We start from the raw sequence: 27,070 nt of genomic DNA, 5'->3' as shown, positions 1-27,070 counted from the left end.
CTTATACAGATAGTCTACACAAATTGTTCATAACTTCATCACCCCATTGAGCAATGAGCTGAAATCTGCTATTGGATCAAAATATGAACCCAAACATAGGGACCGAGACTCGAATGGGACACACCTGCCATCAGAGGCTTGGGCTATTGAAGAACTTGGTGCCCAACTCCCAAGGATTGCAAGAAAAAGCTTTAAGTACACAGAAAAGTGAAGTACCCCTAAAGCGCCTGCTATTTATGATTCTACTGCTGTTTTCTCCCTCACCTCCTCCCAACGTTAAAAGTTTAGTTTTAATATTTAAGATGCCAAAGGTCTGAAGTACTTACCTTGCTGCACTGTCACTAATTCATAGCTGAATGTATGAAATTATTATTGTCTCTAGGGAAAGGTATTTCCAAAGCTTCGAAAACGGAACAGCAACAAATCAGTGGACCTAGAGGAAATGCCAGCTGAAGACACTTCCACAGACTACGTGTTCAGAATTATCTATCCAGGACACAAGCATGATAACAGTAAGTGCCTTTGTTCTGCTTTGTTAAAACGAGCAAACAAACAAAAAACCCCAAAACAAAACAAAAAACCTAAGAAAACTTTGAAGGAATTATCCTGGGAAGTAACTGAAGGTAACAGACAAGCCAGTGTTTTGTAGGGGGGGGGAAAAAAGCTCTCACAGAGTTTTGTTGTGTGACAATTGTGATCGACAGGTACAGCTTAGTGTAGGTTTCCTTAATGCGGTGACACTTGCTGTCTTAGTGGAAATGGAGTTGAGGTGGGGAATCTTATTTATATTTACTCTGCATTTTGCAGAGGAAGTTTTCAAAATACTCCCCTGGGCTTGCAAACTGAGACTAAAAGCAAAAAGATTTGCTTGACTAGCCATGAGCAGTTTTGCTTCCGAAGTGAGGATATTTTTATTGGCCACACTGCTTGCTCATAATGTTGTTATTAGAAAAAAACCCATAAACTCAACTCTTAAAGTACCCCAAGAACTCCCTGGGCTAAGTTTTCCTGGCTTGGAAGCAAGAACTTAACAATGGATAAATAAAGGCCTTTCCAAGGAAACTGAATGAATTCCCAAGCACCAAACCACCTCATGTCATCAGTGAACACAAGTTCCTTACACACAGGAAGGCATCTGAGCTAGTTCTCAAACAGCATGTTTGGTTTTATTCCCCTTGGCAAAGAAGCAAGAATTTCCCAGGAAGATCAGACCCTAATGTTTACCGGGGATTTGGATTTGCTGCTCATGTTGGGATTTACTGCAGCTGAGAAAGCAGGAATCTCAGCTGAACCTTCCTTACCCCGGGGCTGAACCAGGTGGTGGCCACGCTTTCTAGGGCCCGGGGATGTGCACAGGTAAGTCCGTGCACACACCAGCGAGAGCGTGTTCTGCCTTTGCCTGAGTCAGGGGCCCTGTGGATTCTGTGGGCACATCCACGCAGCCCTGCCCGTGCAGGGCGAGGCAGGGCGAGCTGGCTCCTGCCTCGGCCTTCCTTGGGAGGGGGCCTGTGCCTTGTGTGCTCGCAGTGCCAGGCAGAGCTGGGGAGCAGGACGTTTGCTGTCCAGAGGCAGCTGGCACAGGTTTCGGAGTGGAAGAGAGGCCGCAGCGTTGATAAGGGCCTGGTGAAGGAGGGAAGCTAGTTGGAGCCTCCAGTTCCCGTGGAGTTTTGCTAAAAAGCATGCTCACCTGCTGCAGGCTGGCCCTGGGACCTGCCTCCACTGCCACCATGGGATGCGTGTGCTCGGGGAATACAGCCTCTGCACACTCAAAAGCTGGCCTGTGTTTGGCGGAGCATGCTTTTTTCTGTAAAAAACTCATTTTTCATACCCATTTACAGGAGCTTGTGCCTTCAAGAAGAGGGCAGGATTCAAGTCCTTTGTCTTTGCTGAACATGTCCTTTTGAGCTTTCCCGCAGAATCGAGTTCTCTCTTCTTATGCTCCTCTTTCACTATTTTCTTTGAGCAGTAACTATTAACTACCACCACTTAGCTGCCAGCCGCTCTACCTCTGTTGACGATGATGAGGAGGAGGAAGATAAGCTACACGCAATGCTATCAATGATCTGCTCTCGGAACCTCACAGCTCCTAATAGGATGAAAGGTTTTTATCCTCCTCCCCCTGTGTCCCAGAGCTCTATTGCAGCTCGTTCCACTGATGCATACGACAGTGTTGGCATTATTACAGGGACAAACATTTCACTGGCACCGTGAGATCTGGACTGGGCAGAGAGGCTGGGAACATGCCCACAACCTATGGGAAGGGGAAACAGCAGCATCTTCTCTCTCCTTTGAGCGTGTGCTGCTGAACAGACAAACCTCCTCCCCTTCCAGAGGCTTCCTGCCCCACCTTCATAAAAGCTGGATACTAGAGCGTGTTCTCCCAAGAGGAGGAGGGAGCATAACGGGTCTTTGTATTCTCCCTCCGTGAGTTAGCTGTGTGCAGAGTAACAGACTGGGGAGGGCAGCCTTGTACAGGGAGGCTCAGGGGTGAGCCAGTGCAGCAGCGGTGCTGATGTGCGGGGCAGGGTCGGGGATGGAGCGAGCCTGGGTACACAGGACGGGGCAGAAGTGTGGCGAGTGACAGCTTCAGCCCGGAGGTGGCTCACGTGAGCCTGCTCCCACACTTTGGGTGCCTCTGCAGCACCTCTTCTGTAGCAGAGATGTGCAGAGGTTGCATGGGGATGCAGCACCCTTCTGTGGTCGGGTGCTTTCAGTCCCCTCCTCGCATGCACAGGTTGCAGATGATCTGCTGCAAAACCCTCCAAAAACTTGGTCATCTAAGGCTTTTCCTAAAGCACCCCTAACAGGTGTGTTAAGTCGTGTTCTCAAGAAGTGTACGTACGAGCAAGCGTTCCGGATCGAGGAGGGCAGTTCTGGAGACTGAGAGGCCCTTGCTTTCCCCCGGGAGGAAGCTGAGTGGTGTATAAAATAATTCGTTCCCCAGGCCAAACCCCTCCGGCCCGCAGGACTGTGCAGCCTGCAGTCGTTCGGAAGACAGGCGGGTGTTGTTGAGGCCCCTCCACTAGTTTATGTGAAATCTCTCCCCATCTACACTTACCAGCCAGCGCACAGCTTCAGCACTGCCACATACCTCGTGAGTGCACGTGCCAGAGCTGGCGTGTTCCTGGTATCACCAAAACAACAGCCTCTGCCTCTTCCTAATAGCTGGAGTGTATCAGCAAGAACAGAATCTGCTCTGCCCCCAGGCTGTAAAGCAGCTGTCAAAGGTCTGACATCTGCAGAGGAAGTAGGAAGGAGAGAGCAACTGCTTGCAAGTTTGCCTCGTCTGTATTTTTTATGTGTTAGATTAGCCTGAACATGCGTTTTCTGGAATTTCCCAAGAAAAACACAATGGATCTTGACTCCAGATAGGACACTCATACCTTGAAATAGCAGGACAGTGAGTTTGGTTCCAAATGGACGTTAGCCCTGGGCTGGTGGGACGGGCTGTAAGAGCCAGTGACTGCTGTGCATCTCTGTCTGGTGCTTAAGTTCTGCTCAGACAGGATGTGAACGGGTTCAGGGAGAGCCTCACTTTTTGTAGGCTCCTCACAGGTAGCCTACCAAAGCCTACGGGTAGTCCTCATGGGCTCCTCAAGGGTACTAGACCCTTGAAACCGATACAGCCCAGCCCAAGATGATAAAGAGTTCTTGGAAGGTGTGGATGGAAAGAAGCTCCAAAAATACATTCCCCTTGATAAAAGATTCTGTTTCAGGAGGTTTCTGTGTGTCTTAACTGATCCTGCCTGGATATGGGTGCCAGTGGAAAGGAGGGTCTAACGCTGCCACACACACAGTAAGAGGCTAATGCGGTGATCGCAAGCGTAAGAGACACAATTTAGTCTTCAGTCAGGTGATGGAATGTTAAGTTACCCACTAGAATGGCTGTCAGTTACCTGCTTTTGCTTATTTACCCTTGGAGGCGATGGCAGAGTTAGGAATATGGCTGCTCTTTGCGTAGGGATTCGTGCTGAGCCAGACTGCACTGGCTGTTGTCTCTCCAGCAGCATCCCTTTGAGATAATGACAACACTGTTGTAGCAGGTTTGCTAGCCATTTGCTTTCACATTTTGCAACATGCTCGACTTTTGCATGTAGCTGAAGTTACAGATAATACCACTACAATTAAAGAAAAGATGCTGTTCACTCTAATTCTTCACTAATTCAGGTACCTTTCATCTGAATCTTTAGGTTCTGTGGGGTTCTTTCCTTGTTTCTCTAAAAAAAATGAAATAAAAAATCAAAACCAAAAAAACCATTTTTCTTGTCTGTAGAGGGGAGGCAAAAAAATAATGATCTAAAAATGTTTGTCCAATGGTTTTTATTTGAACCCAATAAGAAGCTGCAATAAATACTGGGTCATTCAGCTCCTTCCTGAAGAATTAAGGTGAAGAGCATTTTTGCATCACACTTTGTTTTGTGAAATGAAACACACATGACTGCTTCCGCATGAGCCTGTGCTTTTTCTGTTAACAAATGTTTTTACTCCACTCCTTCCTCACCTATGCCCACTTTCTAATAGGCACTACTAAAATGCTTTACGCTACCTTGATTTAAAATGCATGAGATGGTTTGGAATTGCCCCTACCACCACCCAACAAATGTATGTTTTAAAAGCACGGCCCAGGGGACTGGATTTTACTACAAATGTTGATTTAGTGACATACAGTATTACAGCATTTGCCTTAATTTTAATCATGGGTGAGCTGAAAGGCCAGTTATTTATTATAAAACAAAAAACCCACAAGCTCAAATGCCAGCTGGGAAGGTTGAAGAGCTGAAGCCAAGCTTTCTGAAGGCAATGTGATTTTTTTGGGGTTGCCTTCCTGAAGCTGGTTAAAAAGGCAGATAGGTTTGGTGGAGCAGGGATAAGTCAGGGAGCTGCACTGTACTGTTGGATCACATTTTCCTGCAGAATATCCTACTTTTATAAAAACACAGCATTGACATTAGTAGGACTTGAACTTTCCATCTGCCCCAAACATTTTAGGATCTGGTTCTGAGGGGGAAAGAAGCATCTTCTGAAAATATCTGAATCAGTTTAATTTCTTTTATGCTCAAATTTTCACTCTGGCTGGACTGGCAGTTCCGCGGCTGACTCCGGGAACTGCAAAATGAAATTCTGAGGCCTGAATTAAATAGAAGGTCAGGTCAGACGATCTCTTCTGGCCATAAATCACGTTACCGTAGCACTACACAAGAACCAGTTTTTAGTTGCTCCTGCAGCACCCTTTTCTCTGTTCTCCTGAAACACGAACTGGGATGCTCACGGGCAAGAAAGGGGGAAATGGTGAGGGGATTTGACTTCATGGGACGGGACCGTGCAGAGCATGCAGCTGAGAGCAGGATTTCTGAGGTCTTCTTGGAATCAAGGTTCAGAGCCTGCCGAGAAGCAAAGCATGAAGCCATCAGGATGCACAGGAGAGGTGGGGAAGGGGGGAAAGAAGAAAGAAGGTTGATGGCCTGCTGTTTTGTTTGTTTTTTTCCCTAGACACCAGCGAAATGATAGAGATGCAGGGCTTCGGGGCAAACCTGCTTTCGTGGCAGCTGGAGCCCTGCAGCCAGGGCTCCTCCTGCGTCTCCTGTTCGACGGGCAGCTCTCCCTACGATCTGCCCAGCTGCTGCAACTGCATCCATGACAGGTGAGCACCTGTGCATGCCACACTTCGAAGCAGGAAGGTTTTCTTGGTTGCAGCACCAGAGACAGAGTAGTAATTTTCAAGTAGTTTCCAACATAAAAAGATAGAGCTATACAGCAAGAAATTTAGTTTATTAAAAATAACCTATTAAACTACTCTCAAGTCCCATTTTGGTAGAAAAACTTCACTTAGTTTTTTTGTCTAGTTTAATATAATTCAGCTCTGGAAGCACTTTCTTTAACAAGTCGTTAACAATTACAGTGAAGGGCAACAATTCATCTCATTTGACAAGGACCTTTACAACGCACCTGCAGCAGCTGTCGCTAAATGTGCCAGGTGAATCTTTTTTTTGGGCCAAAATGCTGGTGGGGAGAATGCTTTACAAAGTGTAATTTGTCATTACTGTTGTCCTTTACCTAAATAAATCTTGGTGCAGGGCAAGAATTGCTATGCGTTGGTCATAGGGCTCAGCATAAAACTGATGGTGACCTCTGTCCTCGTGACCCATTAGGCTCCTGTTCACGTGTCTCCACAGAACTCCCTTAAAGATGCTGTGTGAGAGCATGAAGAGGCAAATAGTTTCCAGAGCCTTTTATGGATGTAAGTGAAGCTTCTTATATCCGGCCCTTGTGGTATCCATATGCTTATCTAAAAAGCACGGGATGTTTGTTTTAGAAAGCCGTGAGTCAGATCACCTCAGGGCAGTAGGGTGGACGTGACTCAAGTATCAGCTTCATAAATCCATCCGTGGTGGGGTTTGCACATAGCACTGGGCCATCTGATGCTCGGTGAGGACGGAGCGTAGTGTTACATCACAGCGTAATTAATGCTCTACTTGGGTTTTACTAGTCTGCGTAAGATTTATTTAATCTTTGGCTCTGTTGCAATTCGTCACTCTTACCCGGTACAACGCAAGGTCAGTTCCTGTAGCATTATGAGTGGCAGGTTTAAAATGTCACAGCTTCACCTTCGAAAGAGGGCTGTCGCTGTTAGGTAGATTGCTCGGTTGTGGAAGCTGACCTGCTGCCCCAACCGCAGGGCTTGCCTACTGCCGCCACTTGTCAACGGTGCGGACGCATCTGTCTGCCCTCGTGAACCACACCATCGTCCCCCCCGACAGGCCCTCCAGCGCTGCGGGGGGCCTCACCAAGGAGGTCTGGAGCAAGTACCAGAAGGACAAGAAGGTAACGGAATCCCTTTGTGACCCTTACGCTGCCTCCCACACGCTGCTGCATCCCTTAGAATGGGCCCCAGAAGTATTAAAGGTGTTTCCTCGTCTTAGCAGGATCACTCCTCTGACCGTCTCTTTTATCCTTTGCTTCTCCGATGATGGCAGAGATATCAATTAACATCACAGCAACTGATCTCACGAGACTCTGGTCTATTAAAAGATTATTTTTGTGGGAGGCACAACAATTTATATTAGACTGGATTTGAGCTAGGGCCCTAAAGGCTTGAATCAAGTTGCAAAATTTATTTAATGACGTGCATGCACTTCACTGTCTTTACACTTGATATTAGGTGTGTATGAGCAGGCCTGAGGAAAATAAAGCTGAATTACCTTCAATACCTCTTTCTCCCGACTGCTGCAGAATTACAAGGAACTGGAATTACTAAGAAGAGTTTACTATGGCGGGGTACAGCACGAGATTCGAAAGGAAGTATGGCCCTTCCTGTTAGGGCACTATAAATTCGGCATGGCCAAAAAGGAGATGGACCAGGTAAGCGCAGCCTTCGGGGAGCTGAGTGATGGCTGCAGAGTACAGACATAGCAAGTGTTAGTCTTTATTATTTAATATTCCAAAGGGAAAAATGCTACTGAGTGACACATGTTAGTAGAGGGATTACGATATGTTGTCACGTCTGAAAATCATTAAAAGGGAGTTCACTGAAGTCAGGAAACCTGCGCTCAGCCTCAGCCTGTGACACGCACTTGCCCTGCACAAATCCTGTTTTCACAAATTTGTCACTTACAAAATGGGGAGACATTCTCATTTAGATAGTGATTTGAGTCATCCCTCTTTTATACGGTGTGTTAGCTGAGTGATGGTTCGAAATTCTCTCTGAAATAACTATTTTATCTCCGTGACACCGCACCTGCATGTGTGGACTTCTACCGGTGCTGTGAACAGCCCAGATGTTCCTTCTGAAGTGCAGAGTTACTGTCTAGAGGCTAAAGGTACCCAGAGGAAGGCTTGGCTTGTACGTTCGTTATGCCTTTGCTAGACGTGCCTCAAAAACATGAGGTGCAGTTTCAGATGAGACATTATTCCTCTTAGTATCTCCCGTGCCGCTGCTGACATTGATCTCGGAGTAGCTGCCTGGGTTGTGTCGCACTTGGCGTTAAGTCTGTGGTTTCCGTTAATGAAACCACGGTTTGCCCATCGCTTCGTTACCCTGTCTCCCTTTGCTGATCTGTTCGTAGCCATACCAACTTTAACTTGGTGAGTGATTTCATTTGTTTCAGTTACGGTGCCGGGACGGTGAAGCAGGCTGGCGACGCGGCAGCGCGGGCGGAGCGGCGCGGTCGTGCCTGCGCCCCCTCCGCAGAAGCTGCCGTGGTCCTGAGCCAGCCTGCTCAGAACAGAGCAGGGCTCCAGCTCCTCGCTCCAGCTTTAGCTGGTGCAGTGTAGCTGCTGTTACAAATGCTCTGCGGCATTTTTCCTGTGGCGTGGAGCCAGAGCTAATCCCTTCCCCTCAGGTGCCGGGGCCCAGGCCCAGGTTCCTGCCGTAACGCGGCTGTGGAGCTGATTCAGGTGCAGAGCAAGAACTCGGCGTAGCCCCGCTGTGATGAGCCCATCAGCAGCACCTTCGTCAAGGTCTCCTGCAGTCCCTGGGCTCGCAGGCAGCGGGAGCACCAGTCTGCCCCAGTCTGCCATCGCCGCCCCCAGCACTGCCGCTCGTCCTGCGCCCTCACTGCCGAGGCGGGGAGGCTGCTCCTCCGCAGGGCCGTAGGTCTGTAGTAGGACACTGCCCCGCGGGGAAGCTCTGGGTTTGTGTGTTGGTAAAACGTTGCTTTTAACTGACGTGAAAAATCACCCAAATGTTTGCTGAACTGTTCAGACCAGGAATGAGCTTTGCCCCGGGATGCGATTACCACGTTAACCTGCTTTTCTGGTGTTACCAGGGAGGTGGCACTGCTGCAGGAGCTGCTCCTGTTCTGGATTACATGGATAAGGAGTGGTTTATGTATCAAACCCTCTGGCATTTGCTAACCCCCAATCATTTTATATTCCAAGGGATAGTTTATAACCCTGTGAGCACCTGCAGATCACAAGGGTGGTCTGACCTAGAGCCCTGCAATAGGAACTTTAGCTAGCTTGGAAACAGCAGGAACTTTATAAGCAGCATTCTTCTTACTAAAAATTGCTACAAACAGTTCTGAAGAGGGATGAAATACACCCCTTAACTGTTCAAACAGCGTCAATCCAGATTCTTCACCCTGAACCCAGTCCCCTTTGTAGGCATTCAGATTCCCTGGCTAGAGTGTGTGCATTAAGACTATTCTGCTGAGCACTGCTGAGGCAAACTCCTGCCCTCCCACGACATCAGCATCGCAAGAAGACGAAGTACCTGAGAAGCCACGAGGACGGTAGGTCCTGCTGTTGCCTCATCTGCTGGAGGGCAGGCAGACTGCCTGCAAAGAGAACAAATCCAGATACCCAGCCAGGCTGATCCACTGCCGTGGTCCTGCTGGAAGGTGCGTCTGCTCTGCAAGGGGACTTGTTCAACCAGCCCTTCTTGCATGCAGCACAAGTTTAAAAGAAGTCGACCTCCTAGACCACGTGAACTGGTTCCTCAGCCCTTCGTGGTGAAAAAGGGAGGGCCCTTCCAAACAGTCCTGTGAATTGGGTTCAGAGCTTCAGCAGCAGGGATCTGACTCAACTGCAGCACTTCAGATGCAGTGTGAATTTATTACATGTGCATTTGGTGCTCCATTTTATTTTATTTTAAACTCAAATTTTCAAGAAATAGAGGCTACTGGAGGTTTCTTGCATAGACTGCATTTTGCCATTTCTGTTCTCCGGGGGTGTAAGAACCATCAGATTTATGATCCATGTGCAGAAACAGAAGGTATGTCTGGAACTGAAAAAAGGACCCGGATACTTAGATTTTAGAGTGGGAGACCTAGAGCCACAACTCATGAATCCTAACCCCCTCTTCAAAGGGCACATGCATGTACACAGCTAGAACATCAGAGATTTGGCAAGAAGAGAGAAATACTTGAGTCGGTTTGTACATGGGAATTACAGGAAATTCCTAGAGAGATGCTGCAACGTATAAAAGATCTGATCTGCAGAATGCAAGCTCCTGTAGGAAATATTTTCCCCCGAGTTTGTAGCATACTAACACATACTAACCTTATCTAGAATTCTAATGAGCTACTCAACACCAGTAGTAAATAACAGTAATAACTGACTCCTCAAAGAAATGTGCTGTTGGAGTCTGAGTCTGTTACCTGAATGACATGAAAACAATCATAACATTTGCACCTACAGGAAACTTCGCGTGTCCTTAACTGAAGGCACTGCAGGTGATTTATCATCTTTGCCTTCTGATGGTATTTTTGCAGTCATCCATCAGAATCTGGGGCGCTCCCAAACGTGGCTGTCCTCCAGCCTTCCACTAACTGTTGTATTTTATGATTTATGACCCGACAGCTACCTCAAGTGACGAACAGCCCGCAGCTCTTAGCGTGACTGCTCTGGTAGCAGCTCCAGCCAGCCGAGCCCAGAGCCTGAAGCCAGCTCACGACTGCGGCTTCTCTTCAGCTCTTGACAAGTGACAGAGTAGTAAAATTACAACATGTCCCTTAATAGCTCAGGGGAGGTTTCTGTGTCTGTCTTCCAACAGAGGAAGCCAGCAGCGGCAAAAATCTGTTTTATCACGATGGGAAGCAGAGATCTGGCCACGCGCAGAGCAGCCCCGAGCCTGGGCTGTGGGAGTCTCTTCCAGCGTCTGCCTGCAGAGGCTGATGCCTGTGACCTGGAATTCGCTGCAAGGGCTCTGTTGGAGTTGGAATAGAGGAGGAGTCGGGGAGGAGGTGTAACGAAGTTAGGAATCATCCAGCTGGAGGCAGCAGTTGCTGCAGCAGATTGCATCTGACTTGGGCGTGAGGCTTCACCTGAAAGCCAGTGACACCCCTTGCTCCTTCCCGAGCGGTGTCCAGGCGCTGTTGGGAGCGTATGTGCATGCTGATAGGAACCTTTGCTGGCACCTGCAGTGACAGTTTGTTCCCTGAGGTAAATAAGCAACGTGTCACCACTCCAGTCATCGCGTCCCGGTCACGGCGACGTGTGCTCTAGCAAAAGGCCTTTGGGATCCTTCAGGCTTTGTGTTTGAGACACTGCACTTGCTTTAGACCTCTCCCTCCTGCTTCCGCTCCCCGTTATCTCTGCCTTGCAAGGAGGAGCAGCATTTCAGGCTCTGTCTGTCTGCCTGCAGGTGGATGAGGACATTGCTCTCCGCTATCAGAAGGTCATGGCTGAGTGGAAAGCCTGCGAGGTCATTGTGAAGCAGCGGGAGAAGGAATCACATTCCGCCACGCTGGCAAAGTTCTCGTCGGGCAGCAGCATCGACAGCCACGTCCAGCGACTGATTCACAGGGACTCCACCATCAGCAACGATGTGGGTACCCCCTTCCCACGGGGGGCTGGGCAGCTGCAGGGGTGCAGCCCGGGGAAGCACAGACGGGCTAGTGCAGCTCCATCAGTGCCACACAGAACGTGAAGCTGTAGGGCCTCCATAATAGAGTGAAGAGCAGAGCTTTGTCTGGGGTAGTCTGTAGCTGGTCTTAAGCAGAACCTGCCTCAGGTGCTTTAAGGTTCACCGACTGCAGAAGAGCCTTCTCTCAGCAGAGGAGCAGCTGTCTGGATCTCCTACCCGTAGGTCCTTCATTCAAATCCAGCGTAGAGCAGAAGATTGCTGCTGTTGAAGCATATTTTTGATTCTGTCGTGTCCCTGATGTTCAGCTTGGGTGGGAGTTTGTTTTGGGAGAGGGAACCTCTGTCAGGCTAAGGTAAGATGCTGAGCAGTAGCAGGGCAGACTGAATTAACCCCTCTGCGACTTGAATAACCCAGAAGGGGGTTTCTTATCACGCTGTTGGACAGGAGAGCATGTGTGTGCCCAAAGTGTCTCTGGGCATACATTACTTGGGCAGAGTTCAAACAGTTAGCTAACTTATTTCAGTAAGGCAAGAGAGAAGAGATCTTGAAATAGTTCGAGAGGTTTTTAGCAAGAGAAGAGGAAAAGTGGTTGCTTGGTGAAAAGTGTCTGAAGGTCAGTCTTGACTTCGAACAGCAGCAGCTGGACAGGACTGTTGGAGGCCTGAGGGGTGTTGCTCGTTGTCAAAGAGCTGTTGCAGTGACCAGCTGCTTTTGGTGCTGGTGTTGCAGGCAGGGAAGCTCTGCTGCTTTCCAAGGTATTTCTCATTGCAGATTATGAAAGGGGGAGCCACCATCATAGGAGACGGGTATGAGATCACAAACTGGTGTTATTTTTAGACTTGGAGTGTTGGTGTACAGACTGAGTGAGGAGCTCTCCATGATCTGCGTGCAGGGAAGCTCCGTTACTCAGCGATCCCGCGCACTGACGGCCTGCAGTCATTTCCCTCTCGTGGCTGGAGGTTTGTTTGCTACACTCGTTTCTTCCCTGTTCTCCCCTGCTTTACCCCGATCTCCTCTCCCCTGCTCACCCCAGGTCTTTATCTCCGTGGATGAGACGGACTCTGCGGAGCGGGACCCCAAAGGTCGGGACGACCCCGCTTTCACCGTGGCGCCCGCCGAGACGCCAGCAGCTGTCGCCGCTGTAGAGCAACAGTCTGTGGAGTTCGACTCCCCCGACTCTGGGCTCCCCTCCTCGAGGAACTACTCTGTGGCCTCGGGCATCCTGTCCAGCATCGAGGACGGGCAGAGCGTCTCCTTTGAAGATGGGGCTGAGGAGGAAGGTGGCGCTGACCTGGGAGGGGCCGACGCAGACGCACCCCGGGTGCAGAGAGCCAAGTCGGGCGTCCTGCGGCCCCAGGATTCTGCCTCGGAGGAGCAGCTGTGTTCCCAGGGGGATTATTTAATGGACGTCGCTTCTCTCTGCGCTGCATCCTACACAGTAGGTCACAACATGACTATATAATCCTCTGCACAGCATTGCTTTTCTAGCAAAGACTTGCACTTTTTCAGACAGGATTTTATGAGAGACAGCCCCAAACTAGGAGTACAGGTGGTGGGACATTAACTGGTTTTTGCACCCAAATCTTTTCATCTAGATTTTGACCTAGACTGGTAATAAAACAGAAAAAAAAAAAGAAGAAAAAAAAAAAAATTGGGTCTGTCTTTGAGTGGGAGGGCAAGGAAGATAATGTGGTACAGTTCTAGGAGCTAAAAATTTCCAGAGGCTGAAGGGAGGTGTGGGGGTGTGGACAACACACCACTTGTAAGATTTCAGTGTCCTTTAATTCAAGCTAAACCCACATTTAATCGAATCGAAGCACAACCTAAACCGAGATTCAGGACTCCACCATCTCTGTTAGTGTCACTCTCAGTAGATCAGTAGGTGAGTTTTTGCCTCTCTCTCCGCTGAAGCTGGTCAGCTGGAAACGGGACAGGCTTGGAAGAGTCACCTGTGGGAGTGTGTGGGTTACACCTGGGATTTCTGACAGTAATCGAGTATTTCAGTGCGCCCACACACCCAAAGTATAATTGTACTATTTCCTGTTTGTTGATTCTCAGCACAAATCTGCACAAAGTCCTGGGAATGCTCTAAGCTGAGCAGATCTAAAACTTTTCTCTTCTAGATAGAGTTATTGGACACCGTTGCCTTAAATTTGCACAGAATTGATAAAGATGTCCAGAGATGTGATCGGAATTACTGGTATTTTACTGCTGATAACCTGGAGAAACTCCGAAATGTCATGTGCAGGTAATACAGCTTGTAAACTGAACTACTTTTCACATTTCTGTCATAATTCATAAACTGTAATAATATGAAAATAACGGTCTGTATAAAAATTCTCACTAATGAACTTAAAACCTGCAGGAAGGAGGCACGGGTAGGATGGTAGGGTGGAGAGCACGGGTGACAGGCAGTCCAAGTCTGGAATGCAGGTTTGAGAAGATTCCACCTCGAGAACAAACCCTGGACTGTTCTCTCGATGTGCTCGGGCTCCCTGCTCACGGGAGAACCATCCCCGCCCCAACGGCGAGCTGTAAGGATACAGGAGTTGTGAGGTGCCCGGGCACGGAGCTGAGGGGCATCCCCTCAGCAGCCAGAAAGGTGCCTCTTCAAACCAAACCAGCCCCTCTGGCCCAGAGCAGCTGCACTCACAGGGAAGCTGGTTTTCACTTTGAGGAATGCAAATTGCCGTGAAGGCTCCTCAGCTAAACACACGTGAAGCAGAGAGTGTCACAGACTTTAACACTTGGAAAAAAATGCCAAGATTCCACCTAGGGTAGAAAAGAAAACAAAAGCCAAAAAACCCCTAGGTACCTTTTAAAAATCTGGTCCTTTTTCCATAGACTGTTACACTTTTGTAGCTGTTTTTTCACCAACCATCGAGCCCAAGCTCTGTGCGTAGGGTCGGGTCCTCTCCACCCAAGCAGAGAACAACGCAGGGCCGTGAAATACTCTGGAATGTGAAGTTCCAGAGACTCATACATTCAACAGCTGCTTAAGATTTGATCTTGCATCATCAAATTAGACAAATTCAATACAATATTTAGCTTTCGAGGGACAGGAAGAGAAAAATTCAATATTAATTCATCCTGTAAGTCGACGTCTGATCACATTCTTTCACCCTTTCACAACACATGAAGAGCCTACAGCAAGAGTCAGGTTACAGGAGCTATTCCTGTCTCACATGCAGCTCTGTCCTCGTCGTGGATTGTTTATAAAGCCTTTAGGAATTTTTCTGAAAAAAAACCAGCAGAAACACTCATCATTTTATACCACTGTGTTGGAAGATTTGAATTGTTGTAGTTCTCTGGACTTGTGGCTTTATCTTTCACAGCACTCCAGAACGAGACACTGAAAAGCTTCCAAAAGGAGTTGTGTTTTAGGTGCAAGACAAATTTTTGAGGCAAGAGGATTTTTAATCCCATTACCTCTTGTGTTTTCTTCTTTCTGCAGTTACGTGTGGGAGCACCTCGAAGTTGGTTACGTTCAAGGCATGTGTGACCTCCTGGCACCTCTGATGGTTATACTTGACAACGGTAGGAAGGGTTTTCTTTTGGGACACGTTGGTATCTTTGGGGAGGCCTTTCTTTAGAAATGCTCTTTCAGAAGAAGTTGGATGCGTTCGCCAGGGCCGCTCACCCTGAAAATCAAACCTGCAGCTCTTGATTGGTATTTCCTCTCCATGTGGCTGTTGTTGAAACGGCTGACAGTAGTACCGTGGGCATTCCCTGGTCACTTACTGACTGCCAGATTAAATTCTACTAAATTCTCAAAGCAGCTCTGTTCTGGCAGTTCAGGGAGCTGAAAACGCAGCTGCAAGCTGGTTCTTTTGAAACATAACTAGTAAAAATGGTCCGGAGTCAAGTATTGTCTTCTGTTTCATCTAAATACTGGTGATGGGGTTAGGGAACAGCAGAGGGGAAACCCCTGTTTTTCCCTTGCCCTGCAGTTTGTTATTTTGGTTCAAGGCAGTCACACAATTAGCAACAGCGTGTGTTCTGCATTGTGTCTGCAGATCAACTGGCGTACAGCTGCTTCAGCCACCTGATGAAGAGGATGAGCCAGAACTTCCCCAATGGAGGTGCTATGGACACACACTTTGCCAACATGCGCTCCCTGATCCAGGTGGGTCTTTTAATCTCATTGGAAAGAAGCTGAGGTTGTGGCAGAGGCTCAGAACCAGCCTGATGCCACGGTGAAGGGCAGGAACACCAGTGACTGGGGTTCCCAGTCACCTGGTACTTCAGAGCTGGGGAGGACAGGAATTGGTTTTTACTGGTGGGTGATAAAGCGCAGCTCAGAAGCCTGAACCAGGCTCCAAGACCTTTGGTCTCGGCTACTTTCAGACAGGACACTGACTGTTGTTTTGCCTTTTAGATTCTAGACTCTGAGCTTTTTGAATTGATGCACCAGAATGGAGATTACACTCACTTTTACTTCTGCTATCGCTGGTTCCTGCTTGACTTTAAAAGAGGTAATAATGTTCTGTGCCTATAGTTTAGAGTTGTGCAAAAGTGTGAACAGCTCTGTGTTTGGTCTAAATGTCTGGATGGTGAGTAGCAGCCAGGCTGACAAGAGAGCTCGTAGCTAGGAAAGCTGCTGCACCTCAGAGATGAGCCAGCGCGGGATGAAGTCAAGGCTTAGTGTTGTAAACTCCGGATGATGTGGTTGGAGCCAAGTTTGTGCTCAGTGCGAATGCCCAAGAAGGGGATCCCGAGCTGATCCCGCTCCTGTGTAAGCTCTGATACCTCCTTTCTGATCCATCTGATGAGAAGGAGCAGCTCAGCAGTAGCTCAGGAGCTGTAGTACTCTGTACAACAGGGAGCACCCCAGGATCTCGGGACCCCTGCGCACACACACCCACGCCAGCAGGATCAGGAGAGGCATCCCGCTGTCGGGCGGGCGGCTGCTCCCTTCAGTCACGGGCTGGGCTGTGAGAATCAGGGCACGACCTCCCTCTCAACACCCTTAAAGCACAAAGGGGCTGGAGGGAGAAGATACCCATCCATCAGCTATTTATCATGAGCTGCTGTCTGACAGTGAGGGGGAGGAATTGTCACTCTTAGCCGAATACTAAACCCTCTGCCCACTTCAGAGGAAAGTGCCTGTCCCCCACATGTCACAGACCGGGCGGGAGACGAGCCTCGAAGCTTCAAGGTGATGAAGCTTCCACAGGTCTTGTCTGAATCACAGCACGTGTAGACCCAGCTCACTCACATCCACTGTACAACTAATTGTGGCCAGATAAAAACAGCAGCACTGTAGCACTGACAGAGCCCCTGAAAAGCCAAGGGGGGCCCTGGACACGCGTGTCACCCTCCCTGTGCTGCTGGCACAGGTTACTGCAGTTCAGCGTGTTCCTGGGGCCGAGTCTGCGCCACCACACCTACGTCCTCCCTTCGTGCTCCTTAAACTGTTGCCTTGCCCCAGTGACAGGAGGTGGCTGGGGGAGAGGAAAAGGAGGAGTCATCAAGTGCTAGTCATGTCTGCATAAGGCCTGTAGGTCATTAGTTAGAGAGGGGGAAATGGTCAATTTGAATAATCAGATGCTCTTGTAATGTTTATTCCCATTCAGAATTGTTGTACGAGGATGTATTTACAGTGTGGGAAGTTATTTGGGCAGCAAAGCACATCTCTTCAGAACATTTTGTCCTTTTCATTGCCTTAGCACTTGTGGAAGTTTATCGAGAGATTATCCGTGATAACAACATGGACTTCACTGATATCATCAAGTTTTTTAATGGTAAGAGACTTTAAGGGAGCCATTTTGGTACAAAGCAAGTAACAGTGAGTTTGCTCCTTCTCCCTCGCTCAGACTAAGTGCAGCTGGGCCGTGTTCTTGCTGTCAGGACAAGCCCCTGGTCATTCTAAGCTCTGAATCTCTTACCCCTTTGTGTAAATGAAGAGCCCAGATTTTCACACGCTTCCTGGAGACCTGACCCAGCACACACAGACAAGTGTTTTAAGAATGACATGGACCACAGAAGATGGTCCCGCTGTCAGCCTCGGGGGTCATTTTTTCCACAAAGCGACCTTCAGAATTTCTCTTAAAAAGATTTGCCACGGTGACTCCGCTCTTGGTTTAATGGGAGGCGCTAGAATCTTGCTTCATTTTTTGCAGAGGTTTCTTGCAGGCTTTTAGGTGTCCAGAGCCGTTCCTGTTCACAGGGCTTGGCCCTGCTGAGGCTGAAACATAAGCAACTGCTCATGCAGAACATCCCAAACCGCTTCCACGGTCACTTGCTTACCGGAGTGGCCCACAGATGCCAGGCAACCCCTACAGAGCAGAGAGTCCTGCCAAAGCAAGAGAGGGCCCCTCCTGCCTGCAGAACGCGAGTCAGGCCTAAGCAAGTCCTCCCCGTTAGGATATTTGAAAAAGTTTGGAAACAGTTTTGTGTAATCACAGTAATTCACTAAATTATCAATGCTGTGGCTTTCAGCCATCCAGCTGGGATTTGTTTTTGCCTCAGCCGTTCTTATTCCAAAACTGTACGTTAACGCTTCCCTGAAAAAACCCAAACAAACCACAACCAACCCCGAAAAAACGAACAGCAAAGCCCCCGTACCTGCCTGAGGTGAATGAGCCGAGGGTTGGGGTCTGCCGAGCGCTGCTCCCCGACGGCGGGTCGGGCTGCAGAGCGCGCGTCCGCCCGTGGAGCCGCGGGGGCACGGCCCCCCCGCACACAGAGCCTGGGGCAGCGGCTTCTGAGGGAGGGTGCAGGCCTCCCGGCCCCGCCGGGGACTCCTGCAGCACAAGGACGGGCACCAGGAGGGTTAGATCCTGTGCCAGGACCTACGGCACCGAGGGACCCCTCCGCGTGTTCTGGCTTTAATGCCACAAACCGACCCCCGTCTGGACGGCTGCTGCCGTGACACTGATGACATTGCCATCAGTGCTAAGGCAGAGCAGTTCCTGCCGCTGACCGTTAAGAATGTTTGTCTGTGTCTTTTAGAAATGGCAGAGCATCATAATGCCGAGGAAATTCTGAGGATAGCGAGAGACCTGGTCTACAAAGTGCAGACACTGATTGAAAATAAGTGATAACGCGCAGACTGTCCCCGCAGGCCTTGCTGTGAGCTATCGGATGGAGCGTTTCTTGCACTGTAACTTCAAAATGGTGTTTTAATTGCATCTTCCATGTAATAAATATCAAAGAGATTTGTAACAGACTTTTAAAACCAGAACTTTTCCTTCACCAGATAAGGTTTGTGTTTGATAGTCCTTGTTACACTCACTTTGTATTCCTAGACAAAATCTTTTTGCGTTCTCATTTCCCTCTCTAGAAGACCATCTATCTATGTATTTAAGGTATTAAAAAGGGGGGATTTGACACACTGGGCCATTTATGTTTTGACTTACTGCACCGTTGCGCCCGGGTGTGGGTGCTGTGCTCTGCCAGAGCCTCCCGGGGAGGCGAGGCCGGATCCAACGCTCACGCCGGCGCTGAAGGGTCCCCGCAGGAGCACGTTCGTGGGCTCCTTGGCTGTGCCTCCGGCGTGGACGAGCAGCCCTGCGGGCACCTGCTGCTAAAACATTTAGCAGAGTGGTTAGCAGCAGTTAAAGTAAATAAGGTTACCAGCTGGGAGAGCGGCCTTAAACGAAGTAACGTGGTTGATGTGAGCAGTGACCTGGCGCCTCCGGCTCAAACCATCCGTTCTCGCTCGGGCTGTTGCGTCTCGGTGGCCGGCTCGTGCCACGGACGCGCCGTCATTTCACTTCCTCTGCAAACACCCCCAGAGGGCGAGAGCTGCCTCGCAGGGTTCAGGTTCCCGGGTTCAGCGCCCAGAAGCGGGTCCCACGCTCTGTGGTCCGGACCCGCCGCCCGGCGCGGGCGCAGCAGAGCCTCCAGGTTACTCACGGCGCACTACTCGCCTCCCCTCCTCCTCCTGCCCCGGCTCTGCAGAGCTTTCGGGAGGACTTTTTGGGGATCCTGTGAGCACAAACCGGGGGCTCGTCTGCTCAGGCCGGTGTCCGCACCCGCCCGAGGAAGCAGTTGAAGTTGTGGCTGCGGCGCCCTCCTGGTGCCGCCGGCCCTGCCCGGCCACGCGCTTACGCAGCCGCGTACACCCTGCCCCGTCCTGCCCCGGGTGCAGGGGCCGAGGTGCAGGGGGGCCCGGGGCCATCCTGGCCCTTCGTGGCGCTACGAAAGGATCGCGCCCTCCACCCACCTTCCAGCGCGCGGGCTGCGCCCAAGCACGAGGGCGGGAGCGGGTTCTGCTGATGGGCTGAGCCGCAGATCTCGTGGGCACGCGTGACCTTGGGCCCTGGTGTGGGCACTTCAGGTAGTGCAAAGGATTCCACCCTTTGCCATTTGAACCTTAGTGATTTAAAGAAAAAAAAAAAAAAAGAAAGAAAGAAAAAAGAAGAGTTTGAATTTCTGTCTCTGCTGTTTTGGTTTGGTTTTCTTTTTTTTTACCCTTCTGAGCAGGCAGGGTTACACAGCTTTGTTTTCCACTGAACCTTGTAGAGAAAGCAGCTGTGTGCTTTTCAGAGAATCACAGGAGGGTTTGGGGTGGGACCTGTGAAGGGCAGCTGGTCCAGCCCCGCCGTCAGCGGGGACACCTTCCTGGAGACGTTGAGTGACTTAGATCAGCTCACGTGAACCTTTAAAAACAGATTTTAGCAGAAAGAGGTGTAGGGAATAAAAATCCGTTTGGAGATTCAAATACTGACAGGAGGTGTTTATTTTAGTAACTCTGGTCTTGTTATTGCCCGGGCAGTGGGCACGCTGGCTCTTTGCACGAGGCGAGTGCTGCCTCAGGCTCCTCAGGAGCCGAGCGTTGTTTGCACAAGGAAAATGTAATTTGGTTCTAGAACCATCCGTGCTTAGATCTTTCTTTATGATTGCAGTAAACTAAAAGTGCTAAGTAATAGTCTGAAAAAGGAAAAAGTGCACACAGAGTGCTGCTCAGCTCAACAGCCAAGCCCTCCCTCAAAGTGGTCTCTGAAAACTTGAGGGGAGGGTAAAAAAAAAACCAACAAACCAAAACACAAAAAAACCCAAAAAACCCCAAACCAAACCTCAAGTTCCCGGGGGCTGGTGCAGGCAGATGCCTCCAGGGACGCGGCCTCGGGGCTCGCGAGCAGCAGGAGCCAGGAGAGCTGAGCCCGCACGGGGCGGCGGAGGCGGCCGCAGGGAAGGGAACCCCCCGACCCCCTCTGCCCGCGCCCTGCTCGGGCACCGGCGGGGCAGCGCCCGGGGCAGGGCCGAGGCTCGGGCACCCTCGGGCAGCAGCGGGGGCTCCGGAGCCGCCCCACGAGGTGCACGGCTGCTGGAAGGGCCCCGAAGCGCTGCAGGGTGTGTGTCTGTCTGTCCGTCCGCTCCAGAAGGGAAATGGTTTTTCTAACAAAAACCTGACAAGAGCAAGAAAAAAATCCTCCAACTCACAGAGCCTGAGGAAGCGATGTAAAAAACTAAAACTGCACTATTTTTCTTTGGTATGTTGGGAATGTACTATACAACCCTGTTTAAAAAACAAACCTCTGCGAACTCCATTGTATTTGTTACAACATTCCATCTAATTGTATTTTATGACTACTGTGTATTGACATTTTTGTTGGGAGCAGACTATTCTCTTTCTTGCTCAATTATTTATGTTTAAATGTAACATATGAATAAATACTTATCGTCAAGGCATTCCGTGGAGCTCTCTGGAAGTGATTTCTCTCCCCCAAGGTAATTTCAGAGACTGAACAGGGAGTCCTACGGCTGTCTGGGAAGAGAGCGCGGTCTGTAATTAACGTTTCTGTGATGAGCACAGTGCACAGGCTGTTGCACTAAGCGGTATTTTTTAAGTAATGAAGTAGGTCATCCCCAAACGGCCTCCAGACCTCGCCTGGATGACTTTAAGGGCAGATTTAAGTTACCCGCAGCACAGCCTGGGAGCGCCTGTTGTCGCAGGCCGAGCCTGCTGCCAGTTCAGCCCTGGGGAAGGAGTGGGAGCAGAAAAAGGCCTATGACAAGTGTTAAAAAAATAAAGTTTCATCCTGCAATTTTAGGCCTGATCGTGCTGCAGCTAGCAGGCAATCTAGCCGAGCTGTCGGGTTTCCGGGCGAGATCCTCCTCCGCCGCTCCCAGGCCCCCTCCAAACCTCTTAAAAAATCCTCCGGCTGCTTCTGTTCTGTACCAGGGAAGCTGGCAGCTTTTGCAGTGTTTTTCCAGCTTTTTAGGCTGGAAATCTTTGCCCAAAGGTGGGTCCCCGGGGCATAATAGAACGTTTCCCCGTTCCACTGTAAAAGCACCCAACAGGTTCCTTTGTCCTGGGGTGGGTGCAGCCGTTGCTCACGAGTGTTACAGCTGTATTTACCCTCCGACCAGAGATGAGCCCTTTATGAAGCGTATCCAATCACATGTCGACTTAAATAATCTTCTAGTGCCACTGTGTCCTCTGCCTTCATCTTGTTTGCATGGTGGGACCCGGGGTGGGCTGGGAGGCCCGAGTGCTACAGCTGGGATTATGCACTGCCTTGCTTTGCTACAAGACCTTCTTACTACACGCAACACCCCCCCCCCCCCCCCCCCCCCAGCATTCTCTTTGAAAATTCTCAGAAACTTTTAAAGTAGCTGCATCAGGAATTTATTTCAGCAAGATGCAGCATCCCAGTGACGTTTCCTCACCATGAAAGTCTCACTGCTCCCAACTGCCGGGAGAAAACCAAACCAAAAGAAATCTCCCGGTTCCTGCCCCTTCTCCGTGAGCCGGAGCCAGCGCTGGCAGCTGCTGAGGCTTCAGCTCCTTCCTCCACTCTACCAACGGTTCTGCCAAACGCAGCGGCTTGGCCCTGACAGTTCAGTGCCCCGTCTCACAGCATCCTGTTGATCTGCCCAAGCCTGCCTTCCACTTTCAGCAGCTCCCCTGGAAATGCTTTTCCATTTCCCAAATAATGAAAAGCCAAACCAGACCGCCCAGCACACCAGCAGCGCTGGGTTCGGCGGCAACGCTTCAGCCCTCCCAGGGTCTGAGGCTCCCGAAGCCTCGGCTCGGCAATGCCAGCCCCCTCCTCCCGTCCCGCTCGTCCCTCCGGGCGCTCCCCAACGCTGCGGAGTCGCACAGGACCCCCCGGCCCTGGCAGCCCATCGCTCGGCGGCTACAGGAGCCCCGGGCAGGGGACCCCTGTGCTTCCCCCCGACCCCCGTGTCTCTGAGTGAAGGAATTCCCCCCCACACCCCATAAATAGCTCAGAAAGCACCATCTGAGCCAGCCGACACCGTGGGGGCGGTGCTGGGGGGATGTTCAAGGGTGTCAGGGTGATTTCTGCCTCACAAACCTTCCCGGCTCTGAACTCTGCCCTCGGAACACCCCAGTGCCTGGCACCCCCCAACAACGGGCTGATCCGTCTCCCAGCAGCAGTTGGCAAGTCGGCAGAAACACAAGGAAAAGCTGAAAGCCCCAAGCCACAGCCAAGCCCTTTGGTAGTTCACATTTCCCCACCACATCCCACTCCTTAGATTTCTGGATGCAAGAAAGCAAGACGACAGACCAGCAGAGCACGCTGCCTTCCCAACAGGCTGGTACTGGAGTGCCCACACACTCCAAGTTTGTTTTTTTTTTTTTTTTTCCGTTTTTTTGGATGCACGCTCAGACCAACATTTGCTACAGTTCAGTGACGCTTTTAACAACCCCCAAACCCCCACCAGACCTGCAACAATTTTCACGTTTTTCTCCTGTCAAGACACAGGTTCTGCAACTTTGCAACTTAAAGGTCGCATTGTACTTCCCCTACACAACACACAGTGAAATTCGCTTTCTACGTCTCAGCCCTAAAAAGCCGTTGTCTCAGAACACAGTTTATTCAGCTCCACTGCAAGCGTGGCTAGAGACCAGACTATAAACACCCGCCTGGAGAGGACTCTGCATCTCAAGAGAGCGGACCAAGGAGGGACAGCCCGTTTCCACACCGGCGACAGCGTTACTGAGCCACCCGGGTTATTTAACAGCATCTCATTAACCAAATGCAACGCAGGCGCCTCCCGGGGCTGCCAGGGCAGCCTGGCAGTGGTGCAGCACTGCTTCCGCGCAAGGGCTGCGTTTGGAAAGCAAATGGGGTGGAATTAAGAGCACTTTGGAGGGGCGGGGGGGTGCCGGCGTACTGCACGAGGAAGCTGAGGATAAAAGTGAGAAACTGCAGCAGCAGCAGCGTGCAAATCGTGGCCGTGCCTCAGTGTTAACCTGGAGCAAAACACCCCAAACCCCTTCCTGGGTGCAGCCGCGGCGGCTCTGAAGCCCCCCCGAGACCCCCATCAGAGCCCTCCCCAGTGCCGGGGGGTCCCCGGGGCCCAGGGCCGCCTCGGGGGGTCCCGCTGCTGCCCAGCTCATCCGGGGGGACCAGCCAGACCCCCCACCCCGCACAGGAGTCCCGTGGCCACCAAAGCCACCGTCAGGGTTTGGCTCACCTGGCACCGCGTCCACGTACCGGAGGCAAAGAAACGGGGAAAACCCAAGACTCCGGCTTCAGCGTCTGCAGGAGAGAGGAGTTAAACCCGCGCGAGGTGGGGAAGGTCGGGCCAGGCTCCATTTCCAATTCCTTATCTGCCCCCCCGCCCGAGCGCACCCAGCGCAGAGGGAGGCACCCAGGGTTCGGCTGCCGAAGGGGCCGGGGCAGGAGCCTCACCTGGTGTCGCTGAGCGGCGTCAGAGCGTCGGCGGGGCCTGGCGGGACCCCATGGCCGGGACCCCGCGGCTGACCCCCAGCGCCCGGCGGGGCTCCGGCCGAGTCCTGGCTGAGCAGAGAGAGGGGCTGGGTACGGGGCACCGTCCTCCGGCACACCCTCCCCAGATCTGCAGCGAGGAGAAACGACAGCGGCAACGGCATCGAGACTGCTGCGTCCGTTCAACTGCTGACTAATTAAAGTTAATTAAACTGCTAATTGACAGCGTTAGCGATGGTGCCGTGACACCTTAGAACTGTCCCCACAACGCCTGACCCGCTTCTGGCGATAACCAGCCACAGCCCTGGGTCGAGGCTGGGGGGGCTCAGCCCAGAAAAGGCCCCAGACCCCGCGGGGTGAGGAGGGGCCGCGGCTGGAAGCGCTCGGGGTCTCGGGCTGGCGAAACCCCAGCGCAGCGGCGCAGGCTCGGGCCTTGGCTCCACAACCGGGCAAAGATCGACAGCGGCCCCGCGGGGATGTGAGCGGTGCCCCGCACACAGGGCCCGTGGGGGTCGGCAGCACCAGCCCTGCGGCACGGCGGCGCCTGCGCTCCCCCCGCCGTGACCCCGACACACACGGGAGAGGCCCCGAGCTGCCGATGGGTAACGCGGGCAGCTGCGGCCACGAACGGAGAGAGAACATCCCGCTTGTAACGGGGAAATTACAAATAAAGTGAAAGATCTGCATGCAGAGCACAAGGAGGAAAACACAGGGTCCCGTTTCAGATTTCAGTGCATGTTTATTTCAGTTTTATATTTATTTCAGGCAAGTGCTTATTACATGGATATTATTCATGTTGGATACCTAAATTCTGGAGCATGAAGAGCCAGTATAGTACAGCTGAATAGTAAAAATACAATATGTACAAAATTAGTTGTTTTTTCACATAGCAGATGTATCCAAACACATAAAAATCTTTACAGTCTAGGTTTTTCGATATTTAGTATTTCAATAAATTGGTAACACAGTGACACGTCCTCACTGTAAACAAAGACTGCATTTGCCCGGTGTGAGCGACGCCGCGCGGCGGCTTCCCGTGATGTGCAGAGAGGGCCCCGGGCTCGGTGGCCAGCGCTGGCAGCAACTCTGCACCTACGATCTGCCTCTCCAGAGAAACATTCCCAATGCAGCCGGGATAAGGGGGGGTTACATGCAGTGACGGGCGTGGGGGTCCCTGGCAGCAGGGACGGGAGGTCCCCGCTCCCGCCGCAGCTCCTCACCCAGCGGGGCCGGGGCTGGTGCTTGACCAGACGCAAATAAATCCTTGGGCGGATGCGATCGGCACCGCTCGCTGACTCGGACAAGAACGGCTCTGTCGGCGCGTTTCCAGCCCCGCAGCCGGGCGGGCGCCTGCGCCGTCCACACCAAGAACACGAAACCCGGGGAGGACGAGCCCCCAGTGCTCCTCACTCCCCATTTCACTTTCACAGCACAAAGAGGGGGCACGAATCAACGGGCCCCGGCCTGACCTGCAGCAGAACCGGCCGTGCAACCCCTCGGGGGGAGCCAAACGGCCCCCGCGGGTGGTCAGGGCGCCGTGCCCCGCGCAGGGCGGTGGGGAGCGGGGGAGCGGGGCCCCGGGGTTTGCTGCCGTCGGGCAGCGCCGGCCCGGCCACGCGGTGCGGGAGCAGCCGAACACCCACCCGGGGCTGTGCTTGCGCAGGTATTCTAATAATTCAAGTTTGGGATTATTATTTTTAAGTAAGTTCTGTAGAACAGGAAGAGAAAGACGCTGTGACTGACCCTGCCCACAACCTACCTCCCTTAACTCCAAACATCTGCTCCTAACCACTGATGTTTGGCTGAGGAAGGGAATCATCTAAAAATAGTGTTATAATCAATTTCAATCTGTTCAAAATGGGATGGAAAACAGGCCAGAAGTATGAGAGTTCTCCTCTCCTCATTCCAGTATCTTTTAGAGTTAAAATAAGGTCGAAATGAACAACTCTTCGCTCAAGGAAGAGACAGATGCACAGTCTAAGAGGAGCCCCCCTGCGGGGTGCTTGGCGGCTGCCCCCCTCCACGCCACCTCCAAGAGCCTTGAGGCAGTCAGGTCCCGGCTCAGCGCAGCTGCACGGCTCATTAAGCTTAAGCAAGGGCCTAAAAGCCAACGGCCTGAGCCAGCGTGCTGCCCAGGTAAGCCCGGCTTGACCGACTGACCTGGCCGAGGCCGCCCACCGCCGCCGGGGACCCTTGGGTGCACATCACAGCAAGCAACGGGGCCGAGGGAGCACCAGCTGCGTCGTCACACCGGGCAAATTCCGTCTTGTCCCCCAGCCCTCCTGCCCCCCTCCCCCGGCGCGCAGGGAGGGCTCCGAACACCCCTCAGCCCCACCCAACCCGCAACAATTTTCACACTTTGTGTTTTTTAAATGCAAAACAATTCACTCGGGATGCAAACCAGACACAGGCTACGTACAAAAATCGGAGACACGATAAAGTCTTGCATTGACTGTCTACACGTACAGAACGGGCGTGCATACGGACAATCACACCAACACCGACACAAGCAGCAATAGTCTCACCTCCACCTAAACCACTCAAAGGCATTTTACGTTTTTTTGTTTCTTTTATCCTTTTGTTACAGAAGGCCACTTTTAATTAAAACAAAGCAAAAGAGACAAGTAGTCCAACACCAGCGGGCAGCAGCCCCCGGCGCCGCTCGGTAACTCCCGAACCACCATCGGGGGTGCCGCAGCTCCCGCCCCGGCCAACCGAGAAGGATCTGACGGGAGCAGAAGCCTCTGCCCAAGGGACATCGCCCCTCCCAGCTCGCTGGGAGAGAAAACCAAACCCGATCCCCCGGCACCGACACACACACACGTGGGCAGAGGAATTGGCCGACGGCCACGGTTTGGCTCCAGCCCCGTTTTCCCGGGTGCAGGTCACTGGCTGGTCCCCCCCGGCCCCGGCAGCTGCACGCAGCCACACCACGGGCGTGGGGAACCCTCCCCGCTGCCGCCGTCCCCCCTCGGCAGGTGTGCGGGGACCTGAACCCCCCCGGGCGTGAGCAGGGGGGGCTCGCCCGCCTCGCTGACCAGCCCCTGCCCCTCCCCAGGCCACTGTCCCCTCCCCACACCGACCCCTCACGGCTCAACCCCCTTCAGGGTGCACC

The 27,070-nt window shown here is 51.7% G+C and overlaps 1 protein-coding gene across 6 annotated transcripts in view; it reads left to right on the top strand.

Moving 5' to 3' along the window:
* Positions 1-20,788, top strand: part of SGSM2 (small G protein signaling modulator 2) — a 62,291-nt gene extending 41,503 nt beyond the window's left edge. For 2 of the 6 annotated variants that reach the window (XM_074922543.1, XM_074922544.1), the window contains exons 11-24: positions 383-512; positions 1,967-2,101; positions 5,491-5,641; positions 6,174-6,238; positions 6,677-6,822; positions 7,231-7,359; positions 11,084-11,266; positions 12,339-12,743; positions 13,429-13,553; positions 14,760-14,842; positions 15,322-15,431; positions 15,684-15,780; positions 16,882-17,049; positions 18,260-20,788. In XM_074922543.1, the coding sequence (XP_074778644.1) occupies positions 383-512; positions 1,967-2,101; positions 5,491-5,641; positions 6,174-6,238; positions 6,677-6,822; positions 7,231-7,359; positions 11,084-11,266; positions 12,339-12,743; positions 13,429-13,553; positions 14,760-14,842; positions 15,322-15,431; positions 15,684-15,780; positions 16,882-17,049; positions 18,260-18,348 (2,016 nt within the window). In that variant the 3' untranslated portion in view covers positions 18,349-20,788. The remainder of the gene's footprint in view (positions 1-382; positions 513-1,966; positions 2,102-5,490; positions 5,642-6,173; positions 6,239-6,676; positions 6,823-7,230; positions 7,360-11,083; positions 11,267-12,338; positions 12,744-13,428; positions 13,554-14,759; positions 14,843-15,321; positions 15,432-15,683; positions 15,781-16,881; positions 17,050-18,259) is intronic. The other 4 variants (XM_074922547.1, XM_074922548.1, XM_074922545.1 and 1 more) reach the window with 3 other exon arrangements.
* The last annotated feature ends 6,282 nt before the right edge of the window (positions 20,789-27,070 follow it).

The sequence above is a fragment of the Athene noctua genome, chromosome 19, assembly GCF_965140245.1.
Source record: "Athene noctua chromosome 19, bAthNoc1.hap1.1, whole genome shotgun sequence".
Classification (NCBI taxonomy): Eukaryota; Metazoa; Chordata; class Aves; order Strigiformes; family Strigidae; genus Athene; species Athene noctua.
The sequence above is the reverse complement of the archived record's forward strand: the minus strand, read 5'-3'. Positions and strand labels throughout refer to the sequence as shown.